Genomic DNA, 15,281 nt, shown 5'->3' on the forward strand with positions numbered 1-15,281 from the left:
ACTTAATCCATTCCAGGTACTGATCACACCACAACCCTGTGAGGTATATCATCGCCCATTGTACAGAGGAGCAAATACAAGCTCAGAGGCTGAAGACCTGCCCAAAGCACAGAGCCTGAAAGTGTGAGAGCTGACATTCACATCCACGATGCTAACGCCTGTGTATGACGCCGCAGGGCTTCCAAGGTGCTCTGGGGCGGGAGGCCTCGAGCTGACGCTCAGCCGGCCGCAGGGGCCGTCTCCCCGCCCGATGGCGACTGCCCAGTGTCCACACTCACGTTTGCTGTCAGCTGGGTGGTCAAAGCAGAAACCTTTTCCTGGGAGGCATCCAGCTCCCGCCGCAGTTTGCGAATCTAGATGACAAGGGACAGGGTTACTTGCTATGGGAGCCCGTTTCCACGTTAGGCTGCGTAAAATAATTGATGACAGTGAAAGAGGAAATCCAGCCAGCAAACGGGTCCTTACCTCCGACTGGCATTTTTCTTCTGGCTGTAAAGAAAACACAGGGAGATGAGAGGAGGAGAGGCAAGAGGGGCAGTGCAGGCCAGGCTGCGGAAAGTAACCTGGACATCTGGATACTAATAGCAGCCTGGGAGATTTACTAGTGTCTCTCCTGGTGTATTTTTCTGGATAAACTGGTTCGATTAATTTGACCAATGAAAAGGCCAAAAACAATCAGCACGATTATTTTATGAAGTCAGGAAGAATCAGACACTCTAATTACTTTGGTCGGGAGGAGCCCCATCGCCATGTGGAGACAGTGCTAGGGTCAGGGGCTCCGGAGAGGGTGTCATGAGAAGGGGGTGAGCCAGGGCAGGGCCGCCAGATTTAGAAGATAAAAATACAGGTAACTCCAAGGTCCCCAGTTACCTGGGCCCCTGGGGGAGTAAAGGTGAAGCCTGTGGGTCCTCGTGCTGGCAGAGCCTTCCGTGCTGGGCCCCGCGTCTGTGGGGATATGGCTAGTGGCCGGTGGGAGAATGAAACTAACTCTCCCCTCCCACAGGGGGAGCCCACGTGGGTGGGGGAACTTACGGCCAGGAGAACCTTTCTTTCCCTTTCCCGGGTTCCCAAGGGGCCCGTAAAAGAAGACGTCCCGCTACCCATTCCTGGAAGTGCTGGAAGTGCTCCTGCCCTTCTCTCCACCCTGCTATGCACACTTGTCCAGGTGGGGCAGTGACATGGAAGCCAGGTAGGTGAGTGAAGATCAGTTAAGGGCCCTCTTTTGTCCTTGGGTCCTCCTCGTATGTCCTAATCCAAATTTATTAGTGATAAACTCATTATTTTTTTAAACCGGCACCTGACTCTGGTGTCTACTTCTCTATTCAGAACGTAAGCAGGTAGGATTCATTAGACGCCCCCAGGCCCCACAGCCATCAGCTGGGGCAGGTTCCTGTCTGATCTCCCTTCACTCTGCTCCCCACTGCCCTCACCCCAAACCCCGTCCAAGGGCCAACCACCCTCCAGTGGTCTGGCTCCAAACTAACAACAGTGACTAATTTTCAGGTACACTGGGGCAAAATCGCTTAATCCTCCCAGGAACTCCATAAAATAGGTTTGTTTGTAATCCCTCTGAGGCTCAGAGAGGTTAGGTATCTTGCCTACATCACACAGCTGGGCAATCTCCTCATCTAAGAGACACTTTCAGGAGGTTTGGAGACATCCTGAGGGTCCATTCTTTTCTCCCAGATGATATGTATCCCTCTTTGTCTGTCTATCCACCCATCCATCCCACCCACTACCACCTGTGAAATATTTGTATTTCCTTTATGTGGCAGGCACTGGTTAAGAACCTAAATACAGCTGTTAACATGTCCAAGTTACTTTCTGGTAATAATAAGTAGCACTTATGGAATAGTGCCACATGCCAGCAACCGTTCCAAGCACTTTATATTCAATATTCATTTAATTCTCTTAGCAACCCTTTGAATAGGTACTAATACCATCACCTTCTGTTTTGCAGATGAGGAAAATGGGGCACAGAGAGGTTAAGTAATCTACCCGTGGTCATAGCTGATAAGTGGTAGAGCTGGAATTAGATCCAAGGCACTCTGGCTCCAGAGCCTATGATCTTAACCAGCACATTCTCTTGCTTTTATTACAGCTACATTCTCATGGAAGCTTCCCAGAAATAAGACCCCATCTTCTGAGTCTGATCCAAAGGGGAAAAGTTAATGGTGAGAATGTCAGCACTATCGATCATTTGGGAGGCTAGCGGAGGCCGGTGAGCAGGCTGAACCATCCAGCCCTATGTCTAAACGCTTATATCAATAGGCTGAACTCTCCTCCCTATCTTTCTGCCACTGTCACCGTGCCCACCTGTCTATGGGGATGAGCCCCTGTTCTCAACAGCAGCCTGGAGAAATCCTGTGTTCTGTATCTTGCCCTCAGCTGCGGCTGCCCTTCTGCACATCTGGGAAGTCTAAGTGCAGCTGTAGACCTCCCTCCATTCAGTGGCTCCCCATGGAACTCAACTGCTGCCCCCTAACCAGTAAGGAGATGAAGTCTGATGCCAGATGTGGCCTCTTACATTTTCTCTATTCCATGGGTTATTCATGGCTCTTCCACAACAGTTGTTTAGTGTCATGTTGCCTTTTCTTGTCTTTGTAATTAAAATTACAGGCACATTTCAGCCAGAGTGGGCAGTCTTGAATATCCAAGAATTACAGAGATTTCAGGGGGGAAAAACCTATCATCATCCAATAAGAGCCTATAAAACACTCAGCTATTAAACAGTCTTTGGTCTGGGTTGGTGACAACTTCAGAGACTCCAAAGATCTCTTTGCAGACAACAAATAAAAGCTTGTTCATTTTCACATTTACAAAGGCGCCTGAGCATTTGTTTCAAAATTTCATCATCACCAAGTGGCTAATAATAGATGGGGGACCACACATCAGGACTTGCTGGTTGTAGAGTCTAGCCAGACTTGCAGGTTTCCTTGGAATTAGCAGACTAGTCTGGCAGGAAAACATCTAATTGTTAGACTACTTTTTTTTCAGTCTGCAAAGTAACCTATATTCCCAGAGAGGGCATATGCTAAGGACAGGGAAGGGGAACCTTTGATTCCACGACTAGTGGAGTGTCAGAGGTTGTGGGGACCTCAGAGACCACCCTTCTTAGCTCTCTAACACCAAGGGCAACTGAGAGACACCAAGAATGAGGAGGTGATTTGTCCAAAGTCACACAGGGAGAAAATAACTAAGATTAGACCTCGGGCCTCTTGCTATCCAGATGCATTAAAAATTATTATTTGTGAATTTATATCAACTCAGAAAAGACCATTTATCACTGAATGAAAATACTCGCTTAATGTCCCCCCAGCACAAGAGCTACAGGAAGAGAGACCTCTGACTGCAAGAACTTCCAATGGTTGGCATGAGGGCAAGTGCCGGGTTCCTCCATGTGATGCTCACATCCCAGGCGGCAAAGCTCATGCTCTTCCCCTCCGAGGCTGGCTGACACAGGCCAGACTCCCGGATTTCCCTATGCTCCGAAGGGCCTGCCCCTCTGGGTTGACAGGGAGCCCTGGGAACACCACTGAGAAGACATGGGGCATGGGCATGAAAATGTCTGCTACAGTGGCTCTGCATCAACTGTGAAACGAGTGTCCCATGACCCTTGTCCCTTGGGGCCCTCTGGTGCCTCTGCCTTCCTCTTTCAGCAGCAGGCTCCTCTCTACTCTTAAACCATATCCGCGGGGCTCAGCCTGAATGTATCTAGTGCCAGAGACCCTGTTGAAGAAGGGAATCTCGGTTTGACCGTCCCATCTCTAGTATTGATATCATGGAGTTCCACTGTAGAACAGACTTAGTGTGTGTACTACCTGACAGTTAGAAGGCCACCTCTATGCTTTCTTAGTAGATAATGGCTTATACAACCTCTCCCCAAGGTTACTATATATAATGCCTTTAAAACAAAAGCTGGGGCTCTGTGATGAAGTTTCAGACAAGGCGATCAGCCTGAAGAAAGAAGTATTTTGGAGTTGGAGGGGCGAGGTGGGTAGGGGCAGAAGAGGGCATTTCTAGGTCCTTCGAATCAGACCATGTTAACAGTCACAGAAGCGTTTGCTTGCTATAGGCCCAAGGAAGAACAGTCAGGCTGCGGTCTCTTTAATTTGATTCTGGGATGGCCTTTTACTTAAAAGGGGCTATATATAGTTTGTCCTGCTATGTAGCCCAGAAACCTGAAATGGTAAAACAACCATTTGTCCTCCGCAGACTTAAGGGCTAAAGAATCTTCAATTCTTAATTAACAAATTTTTTTTTCCTATAGAAATTCACAAGTATTTATGCACATAACTATAAAAAGTAAGCCCCGCCGGACAAATCCAGTACCATATTTGATTATATCAGGCTTTTGTTCAGTAAAACTCTGATAGTGAATACTTATGAGTGTTTACTCTGTGCCATGTGCACTGTAGTCATGACTTCCAATGCATTTTCTTATTTTACACAAACCTATTTTTTGAACACTTTTTAGGCACTAGGAATAAAAACAGGAAAAGGTCCTTGTTCTCAATGAATTTATACAGTATCAAAATATAATCTTCAGAATATTTAATCCTCATTACAACTCCACAAGGTAGGGACAGCTGTTCTTTCTATTTAGAGATAAAGAAACTGAGGCAGACAGATTAATAAGTTTTTCAAGGCCTTTCTTTTCAAATTCTACCAGCAGGTGGCCAAGGCTTCTCACACATCTAACTAGTTACACCCACAGCACAATGCCACTTTAACAAAGCAGCCAGTTCCTGATTTGCTGGTCAGTACATTCTAATCAATAGCTGTCTATGAATTTCAAATCTGGTTCCCTAATTAATTGATCCCTTTATAATGGAAAACTCTAAGAAGAATGCTGAATTTATTTTATTTTTGACACAGACGATAAAAGAACCTCAGCTCATATGATCATAGCTACACAACATTGATTTATACTCACTGTTGAATAAATTGACGATGTGCTGGAAACCAAGGAGAGCGAGGATCCATGAACTATATAAAAAAAGAAAAGTAAAGGTGAATTGCATAGCTAGTGCTATGGAGCCAAAGAGGGGGGGAGGGAAGGAGAAACTCAGCCTTCCAGGGCACCACCAGGCTCAGAGCAAGTAGATCTCACCTTGACCCAACCCTTCCTTGCTTTGCCACAGTCATAATCAAATAAGGAATCATTTGTTAAGGGAGTCTGTCAATTTTCTGTTACCACCTTTTTTCCCCCTACAACCTTCAGAATACTGCCGCCCCTCCACTATCAAAATAATATACCACTTAATGAAAATTTTCAAGGACAGAGAAGTGTTACAAAGCATGTTCACTACTGTAACCTACATAATTCAGAGTTCTATTACTCAGGGGCAATCTGCTACCATCCCAGCGTACTTTATTCCCTTCTTTTTTCTAATCCATTCATTTAGGGTTGAGATCATGCTGCATGTATATTTTATGTCCTGCTAGCATCTGCCACTTGTATGTGCAAAAGAGGAGTTGATTATTTTGAACATAGAGGGCTGTTGGCCATAATAAATTCATTCTAGATGAATGAACATTTGTTTACAAACCTTTGTTTAGAAAACATATCCAGTGAAGTTAGTCTTCATTCAATTTCTATCATGTCTATGAAGAGATAAGCAAGCGGCATCATCTCTCTTGTTTCCAGCCGGTACTTTTTAACTTAGAACCATCCTCGTACCCTCTTATCACCCTTCCTGCCAGCAGCCAAAGGGAGACACTCTACTAATTGCTTTTATCAAATTTTAAAGCATGGTCTTTTCTAGGACAAGGTATTCTGGCTGACTTCTTTGGGGAACCAGATTGTTTCACGACATTTTCTTGGTACTCTCTTGACAGCTTGTTTCAAAGACTGAAATATGCCTGTGGAGACACCACAGACCTTTTAACTGGGCAAAGCTTCCCTGACCACGGATGGAGCGCTTTGACTCCACACTGTGCTAATCACCTTTGGTCCAAGAGTCAGAGGCTCAGGAGTAACCTTCCATGCATACTCAGCGGGTTTCACTTACCTCCCAAGGAATGAACTCAGCATGGAGCAGCAGTCCGCAGAAGTGACTTAACCATAAGACATTTGAGGACCAGCTAAGGGTACCACTCAGGTGCCCCCTGTGTGTGGTCCCTGTGCACTCAAGCATGCCTTGGATAATACTTTGCCTCCTCAGAGTCTTTGCCCATCCAGTCCCTTTGTTTAGGAGGAATCTCATTTCTGTTTCTCCAGACCTTCGAGATCGGTGCAAACACTTTCTCCACGAAGACTTCCCTTATTTCCCTGTCACCTGGGTAGGCTTTCTCCTTCTGAACCTACATTGCTCTTGGCTCGCCCTACCAGCCTTCTTGTCTTTTCTCATGTGCCTCTTACACTGAGGCTGCCCCTGCACCACCACTCACATCCACCTTCCTTAGCAACTCCCAGAGTTCTAGATCTTTGCCTCCATTCTCCCTCCATCCGTGACTCATCTGATTCATACCCCATAAAAAATCATTGTTTAAGGTGTTAATGGCCAATAATGGCTCCCAGCATTAATATGTCCATGCATTAAAACAGAGGCTTCTCATGCCCCAATCCGATGACCTAATGTTCCAAAGGGGTAACCTACTTCAGCCCCATGACACAAGCAGCGGTTGGAGATTATATTGGAGGCCAAGATGGGGTCAGAGATGGGGATAACATGACCTCGTAATCACACCTTTCAATCACACTGCCCTGCCGGATGCCTGCACGGGCTTGCTCTGTAACATATGGCTGCTGGAAGATGGAATTTTTTTTCTGTTTCCCCACCTCATAGATTTACTGAAAATGTCTTCAGCAATATCTCAGTGTAAGCTGGGGCTCCAGGGCAAGAAGAGCACATCTTGCAGGATTTGGGTGGAGGTACTTATTTTTCTCTGTAATTAACTCCTCTCACTTGGTCAAGAATAACAGCAACGCTGTGGTCCAAAGAAAGATTTCTTGATGCCCAGAGTAAACCCCAAGCTGAATGTGGCTTGCCTGATCCATGGCACTTGGCCCTCCTCCAAGTGAACTGCGCCAACTCAGAGCCTGGGTTGTGTGGCTTGGACACTTTCAGATGACGAAAGGCATATGCGAGTTCCAAAGCCAAAACAGCAAAAGCAGGCCATGCATTTCCTCTCTATACCTATATCGCCAACATTTTGAAGTTACAAGGAACCTCAGGGAGTATCTAGGCCATCTCTGCCTTTGAGCAATCTGCAACCAAGAGAGAGGTTCCATGAGCTGCTCAAGGTCACACAGCATTCAGGGACGGAATTTGCTTGCTTTGCCCTTGAGTGACCTGGTTTACTGGTTTCTGGGTGGTTTCTACCTTTCCTTTCCTTTTCCTTTTCCTTTCCTTCCCCTCTCCTTCCCTCCCTCCCTTCCTCCCTCCTTCCTTCCTTCCCTTTGTAAAGCCCTTTGGTAGGTTTCAGTATGGTTCCTCAAGCCCTTCCTTTCATCTACAGACAGGCACACTCCAGAGCCAACGTTTGAGAAGAGGCTTTAGGTAGTGGTGGAGGCACGAGACAGGTGAGAGCAACTGGGTGTATTCTAGCCGATAAGCAACAAATGCTGACACCACACTCAGGCATCTCACCTATATATTCAGCTTCATATGAATCAAAGCACTTTATCATTTGTACTATTGCTTGAAGGGACCCTCACCATCACAGAGGAGTTTCTAACCCCAGTTAACAGAAGAGTAAATGAAAGCGCAGAGATGCTAAGTGATGTGGCTTTGCACACACAGGTGGTCAGCAGCAGGGAAAAAGGTGAATCTAGGCATTGTTCTCTGGTTCTTGCCTCCCCACTGGGCACTGCCCAAGGAGCTGGTGGGAATGGGGTTCAGTTCTGAAGGCTAACAGACTGCCCCCCACCAGCGAGGGAAGTGTAACTGAAAACCGAGAGCAGGCTGATGGGGGAATCACAGTTCACCTCAGACAGACAGGAAAGCGCAGCGGCAACCAGGGCAGAGCCAACATCAAGGAGGAATTGAATAAAAAACAGACGGCTCGCATCAAGAGTTTGGGAACCAGTCCTGGCTGAGTAAAGTCCTCAAGTCACTTCTTCTGTCTCAATTTTGTCACAAACGAAATAGGGATGAAATGGCCTTTGGGGAGAAGGATAAAATAAAACGTGACAATTATAACAAAGGCTACCATTGAATGAGTCCTTACTTATAAGCCCTTTTTCAAAGTCATTTTGCTAAATGCTTTACAGGATTTATCTCACCTCATCTTCACTTCAAGCCTTTGAAGCAAGTACAGTTATCTTCCCTAGTTCAGTGACTAGGAACTGACCAAGGTCTCACTGATAACACCGAAGGTGCCAGGATTTGAACCGCAACTGCAACTCGGGGGCAAGACGCAGGCGAGTGAGCTGCAGCGCCAGGTTTCTTTACGAAAAGCTGCTTTGCTCCTGCGATTCCACATGAAACAGCTTAGATTGCATGAGCCCTTCGGGGTGACTGGTACAGCCTTTGGATTGTTTTTCACTCCAAAGACACCCATTTTAAAAATGCCTGAAGCATCTCCCAAAATGTGTGCTATTAGAGGCGGCTTTAGAACGGCATAATGCATCTGATGGAAATGAATTCATCTGAAATAGCTTTGAAAGGCTGTCTGTGGGCCATGCCTCTACCTAGTCTACATGGTTACGATACCCACACTTCCTTCAAAATGGAAGATGCTTATTACATCCCACAAACTCCTTGCACAAGTACTTACGCTTATTTTTCCTAAATTTCTATCCTACTTTCAGGCATGTGATATTCTGGCCTTTCTGACTCTCATAAGGAGGCTCTAAAGTGAGATGTGAAATTTTTCCAACTGTTTTCTCCAACGCTGTGAAAACCTCCAAAGAGGGAACAACGTCTCTATCCAGTGGAATTAAAAACATGTAATTGCACCTAAGTGGAATCCAAAAAATAAAGTAAATGAATAAACAAAGCAGAAAAACCCTCTCATATACAGGGAGAGCAAACTGACGGGTGCCAGGTGGGAGGGTTTGGGGGGGCCGGGTGAGAAAGGGGAAGGGATTAAGTTGTACAAATGGGCAGTTACAAACAGTCATGGGGACGTAAAGTAGAGCAGCCCAGGGAGCGCAGTCAGTAACAGTGTGACAGGGGGGTCACTCTGTGAGTTACAGAAATGTCTAACCACTATGCTGCACACCTGAGACTAATGCGAAATGCCAACTGCAACTGAAAAACTCAAAAATACATTAAAAGAGAGAGAGACAAAGAAGAAAACCCTTCTAATTGCACATGTCTTACTTTGTTTTTGCAATAGCCTTGGAAGAGATAAAAAATAATCTGATGCCAAGTCTCCCAAAAGATGAAATGTTGTGTTTATAAGCGTATCGCTAGCGGTCCCTACCTCTTCCCTGCAAATTTGATTTTAACTTCTGATTTCAGTTCCATGTCGCCATGAATCATGAGGTTTACAAAAGTCTAGACACTGCTTGTGGGCAAGCACTTTTTATCAATGTCACTTTGACGCCCAGATATTCCCCAGTCGTGCTGCCTGACAGCTTGATTCCAGATGAATAAATAAAAGCTATCTGATGAGGACACTGTAATGGTCCTGGACCTTTACGAGGCGAAGTGTGCTTGTTTGGACAAGTCTCAGTACTGCACGCAGTTCACTCAGGTACACACATGACAGGGAAGATGAATACAGCCCAGGATACACTCCATATGGGAGCGGCCATCAGCAGGGCTGGGAAGGCTCCGTGGCCCGGCCTGGCCGGCACACTGACTGTGAAAAAAGCTCAAGACAAACTGCCTACTCCTGCACCTTAGGGTCAACACATCCTCCAGTATTACTGCTCTGAGTGGTTACAGCACTCATTTCCAGCTCTTAAATCTGGGCCACTCTCTCAGTCACTCAGGCTCCACCCCTCCTTAATCCTCAGTCCTAGCAGGTTCCCATATATGGATTTATAGACTTGCTTCTGCTCACTGACTGTCACTGGATGCAAATGGTACATAAATAAGGGTGGAGAGAATTAAGTCTCTAAAAAGACTATCCAGGGCAACTGTTTTGTAACTGAACTCTAAAACTTTTAAAGTACATCAGGCCCTGACTGGTGTGGCTCAGTGGGTTGAGTGCCGGCCTGAGAACTGAGGGGGTCACCAGTTCGATTCCTGGTCAGGGCACATGCCTGGGTTGTAGGCCAGGTCCCCAGTTTGGGGTGTGCTGGGGACGCGTGAGAAGCATCCGATTGATACTCTTTTCACACATCAATGTCTCTGTCCCTCTTTCTCCCTCCCTTCCCTTCTCTCTAAAAATAAATAAATAAAATCTTTAAAAAAAGAAAGTACATCGGGCAAAGTTGAAGCCTATAGCCTACATCTCTCTCCCTCCTGACCTGTTTAGGGATTTCCAAAACAATCACAGGTTTGTTTGTTTTTTCCTCCCAGGAGGATGCTGGGAACTTTCCCCCTCTCTCACAGGAACTGGGAGCAGAGGGAAATACTCCCCTCCCATTCCTGTTCTGTGACTGGCAAAAAAAGAGGAGGGGGTTACAACTAGACATATGGCCCTCAGCCTGGGCTCCCTTTGCTCCAAGAGTCTCCATCCTCTGGCTGGGGACTTCCACCTGCCAGAACACTAACACTGAAGCTGTGTCTATGGGCTGTGACATGTAATAACATCATTGGGTTAACATTTTATGTTATCTCATTGAATTCTCCTAATTCCATGGGCTGACTTCTATTATCACTCCCATTTTATCAGTGAGAAAACTGAGGCAAAGAGAGGTGAAGATCATATACCTAACAAAGAATGGAACTGGAACCCAAACCCTGGTAGTCTTACTACACATTCTTAACCATTCATTAGTCAATGAGTCCTGCTTCCAGTGTCCTATCAGCCCACCTCTGGGAAGCTTTTGGGGAAGTGGGTGAGGTCCCTCCACAACATTTTGCTTGTTTCCCTGACTCATACCTTGAGTGAAGGAAAAAAAAGGAAAGAGAAATGAACTAAGTTAGGAAGACAGCCAGCAAAGTTGCCCACAGTATTTTTACCCCAAAATTCTGATTAAAATGAATAGAACATAAAAATCTAACCCAAAATATTCCCAACTAGCAAGCAAAGAAGGAAAAGGGCATCACTGAAGGCAATAACCTTGAAGGACTGATGCCTCAATACAGAAGCAGAAAATTCCAGAGCGCAAGCGGAGAGGCACCGCTGCCCACAGCCCCCCAGAGCCGTACGGGTGCGTCCGCCCAGGGAAATGAACTCTCCAGGAACTTGCTCTGCCCAGATGGTGTGCCGGCATCGGAGCGGAGATGGAGGCGCGTGCCAAGAAGTTCCGGCCCATCTCCAAAACAGAGAAGCCTAGAGCGGAACTCAGCCAGCTCGAAGGTCACTGGAGGTTTTTCCAGCAGCCACTTCCCTAGAGTCCTGTGAGGTTCACTAAGACCCAGGCCCCACTATTCAGTTCCCCAGTCCGACCCCTAGAGCAAGCGGGAGAGTTGGAAGCACCTTCAGGTAGACCCTAGGTCAGTGAAGTGACCCTGGCATAGAAGAGTATTAACTACACCCCCGGCCTGGGAGAGGGCCAGGCTCCTGCTTACCTTCTTCAAACCCATCCCGGAATGAGCCCGAGCGGCTCATGGTCCTGCTCTTCTCATCCAGGGACATGGAGCTGTTCCGGAAGCGGCTGTCGCTGTACGGGTCATACTGCCCATCGGCATTGGAGAGGCTGTGGGTCCTCAGCATGGTCGGGTTGGACAGGCTCATCTGGGTGACAGTGGTGGGGCTCGCTGGAATGAAAGGAATGGAATCAAAGGGCTGGAAATTCAGGTCTCTGTTCAAAGCCCGGACGGGGGTGAAGAGGAGGCTGCTTATCATCAGCCACATCCGTGCCTGCCAACTCCTCTCCCTTGTCTACTTTCTCAAAGGTAGTCACCTCAGCATTTGCGTTACACACTGAGAGCTAAAAATAAGGGAGGAAAGGTGGGTCAGTTCCAAAGCAAGGCTCTGGGCCTCAGCTTTCCAACTTGGCACGTTCAGACAAGCTAGTGTCACCTTCCAGGCATGAGCTAATTACTCCCTGGGCTCATCTGGAACAATTCTCTCTAAAGCCAAAAGCCCAAAATAGTCCCACCGGGCTTTTGATCAGATGGGAAGCATTTGTGCATGACAAGAAACTCCTGCCTCAAAGAGTTACGGCTGGGAAAGAACATGAACACGGGTCGCGCTGCCTCGGACGGGGACACTGCATACTGGTGCCTAGAGCCTCAGCGCACAGGGCACATTTACCTTGGCTGGAACTAGCTTTCTTATTAAAATCCTGTGATTTTAGTACACTATTTCAGAAGTATCCCGGCAGTTAACTCAAAATGAAGAGTTAAGTCATACTTGATTACAAGCCACACCTGTCTTTAAATAAAGACTCAGTTTATTGTTCACAATACTCAGGAAAGGCTGCCTCTCTCCCTGAAGATGGAGACAAGGCTGGAAGAGCTCTTCCCTCCGCCGCCGTCAGTCTTCCAAGGCTCAGCTCCCACTCTGCCGCCTTCATGCCCCCTTCTCCTGGAATTCCAGCCAGGACCGATCTTTCCTTTTTCTAACTGTAAATAATACTTCAGTTTCTACACAGCTTCCTATAAAGCTTTGGATTGCTCTCCTTTACCATATTTACGAGTCTGTCTGGGTGTTTGTCACGCTAAAAAAGAATCCACTGACATATCAGCAGGGATTGTGTTACAAATTCTTTTCCTTTCCCCGCTGTGCCAATCCAAGCATTATGTCAGCAGTAGGCACTTCCAAGAATACATGTTCAATCAAAACTTGATTTTTATTTCTAGCTTAATAAAGCAATGAGGATGACCAAACATGGGATAGGCTATAAAACCTACTTCTTCAGGTCTTAGAAATAAAGAATGGGATGGTTAGCTCTTGCTATAGCTCTACCTCTATCAACCACAGAAAGAAAAATTACTGATTAGAGTACCAAAAACTTTTCCACTTTCTCTAGTTGTTTTGTTATTAATCTCCTCTAATCAACCTACATTATGGAGGGCTGATCAGATACTGAGAGTCTATGACCAATCTGTCTCTTTCACATACAAGCTAACCTCTGTCCTAGGGAGCTGATCAGCACAGCTAATAACAAGCAGCTACTCACCAAGCTGAGAAAAGTTGAACCTTGTTCCGGAGGGAGAAGTTACGCTGGAGCCAGAGGAAAAGGGAGAACTGGTGGCGGTGTCCTGCAGGCCTCCTGCAGAGTGGGACCGCAACCATTCTTTTGCGTCTTCTTGTGTGCGAAGCTGGGAGGTGGGAGTATACCTGGACAGACAGAAATCAAGCTGGGATTAACTATGATCAACGCTTATGAAAACGAACTCCGTGAAGCTGACAATGATCAGATATCCAAAGTTGATGTTAAAAAAAAAATCAGATCACGACACATCCCGAAACTTAAGAAGTTTCTCAAAACCTTTTTTTTTTTTTTTTTTTTTTTGGTGCTACTTGACTGCCTTTGGGGAAAATTGCAATTCCTTACAGTTTGGAGGGAATACATAAAGGGGAGCAAGGTCGGTGAATGCTCAAAAGAGCTGTCATGGGGCGTATCTGTAACATGTTGATTCACGACAGTGTCATGTCAAAGCCCCCACCTTGACAGGGCTGAAGCAGCAAAACAAGCTGCTGTTAGGGTTCCAAGGATGTTTTAATGAGACTACTCACAGCATCTGCATTGCAGAACACACGCAAGTGGCTGGGAACCACAGCGTATCAGAAACCAGACGTGAAAAGGTGCGAGGACAGCAATGCTCACAGCAGCTGCTGTGATCTAGCATAAGCAAGCCTTCGTAAAAGGAATCCTACGTCATTGGGTTTCCCATAGGGGAGGCTCTACGGAAGTCGATACACCTTCTCATTTATCCTGCAGCATATTTGGTAACAATTTATCGAATGTCTCCAATGAGCTAAGTACCTTCACAGATGTTTTCTTGAGTCATGTGCCAAGATTTCTATCTATTTTGTATGATTTCAAAGTCCATGCCCTTCTGATTCTGCCCACAGGCAGCTTCTCGAATTTCTAAATCGTCCAAGTGGCTAGAGAACCCTTAGACTAACAAACAGATCACCATAAGGGTGGCTAGTGATTACGTCAACAGTGGGATTCTTTTGGCTTAAAAAAAAGCTGTTGTTGGTTTGTTGGTATTGGATGTGTGTATGGAGAGAGGGAGCTAGAAAGGGAAAGTCAGAGTGAGAGGAAACATAAGAACGTGTCTTCCTTCCATGTTTTTACTCTAGTTGGACATGTAACTCTCTAGGTCACATCAGTTGCCTAAAGACAGCTCCTCGCACATCCCTATTCTGAATTTTTTTAAAGCCAAATTTAAAAAGCCAGAGCTGCATCATTTTCATAGGATAGATCTGCTCCAGAAACATATACAGCATTTTGAAATGTTAATATGTAGAGGTTAACGTCCTCTTGGGGCAACAGTGGGCCAGGCCAGCACGTCTAGCTCATTAAAAGTGGCTGAAAGGTACGCATCTCGCCTGGTTGCTAACATCAGCCGTCATCAGTGTGATGGAAACTCTTCAGTACAAAAGGCCTTGCCAGCTCCCCCTTGTAAGACCACACTGGGGAGATGTTTCAATACTTTTATTTTTAGAATCTTAGAATTGGCTTTACTCAGAGCTCCTTTGGAAAGAAAGCATTGATACCTACCTCACGTTACTGTTCAAAATGCTCTCAGCCTTAACGAGCTACAGATTATCAACTACAGACATACATGACAGTGTTGAAACATTTCATTCCAAGTCCCATTTTTTGCAAAGGCACATAATGCTTGGTGCAGGGGGAAGCTGATGCTACAAAGAAGGAGGTGTTTAGGGAGCAGAGAGAACGACAGCTGCAACCATAAGACATTTAAACCATGGGGCAGACGTTAGAACAGAGGTTCCTCTGATTGGCAAAGTGAAGTAGACGGTGTGAGGCACAGTGACTTATAGCACCTTCTTTTACCAGGACAAGCACCCAAAATGAGCTCAAGCCTTGACTTACAACAGAGGAAAAGACATCACTTCCTCATCGTCTTCTCTTTCCCCCCAAAACGGATCACACCAGTGTCTTGCTGGGTCGATGTGATTTTTGATTATTATTTAAATGAATGCTAAGTATCTGTCCTTAGCAATTTTCTATGGGCTAAAAGTTAAATATTTTCAAATTCAGAGGTAATGTTTCCTTCCTCCTTGGCTCTGTCCTGGCTAACAAATCAATGTGCTACAAGTCACATCCTTTCTCTTGGAAGCCAGGCCGC

The 15,281-nt window shown here is 46.1% G+C and overlaps 1 protein-coding gene across 2 annotated transcripts in view; it reads right to left on the minus strand.

Annotated features, from left to right (window-relative positions):
- The window catches only part of NAV2 (neuron navigator 2), a 357,485-nt gene that overhangs the window by 37,957 nt on the left and 304,247 nt on the right, over window positions 1–15,281 (minus strand). For both annotated transcript variants that reach the window (XM_054586002.1, XM_054586001.1), the window contains 5 exons: window positions 13,136–13,296; window positions 11,580–11,768; window positions 4,937–4,989; window positions 466–489; window positions 279–353 (listed from right to left, as the gene is read on the minus strand). In XM_054586002.1, coding sequence (XP_054441977.1) covers window positions 279–353; window positions 466–489; window positions 4,937–4,989; window positions 11,580–11,768; window positions 13,136–13,296 — 502 coding nt within the window. The remainder of the gene's footprint in view (window positions 1–278; window positions 354–465; window positions 490–4,936; window positions 4,990–11,579; window positions 11,769–13,135; window positions 13,297–15,281) is intronic.

This window comes from Pteronotus mesoamericanus, unplaced genomic scaffold (genome assembly GCF_021234165.1).
Source record: "Pteronotus mesoamericanus isolate MK-2021 breed Mesoamerican mustached bat unplaced genomic scaffold, CSHL_Meso_final contig_90, whole genome shotgun sequence".
NCBI lineage: Eukaryota > Metazoa > Chordata > Mammalia > Chiroptera > Mormoopidae > Pteronotus > Pteronotus mesoamericanus.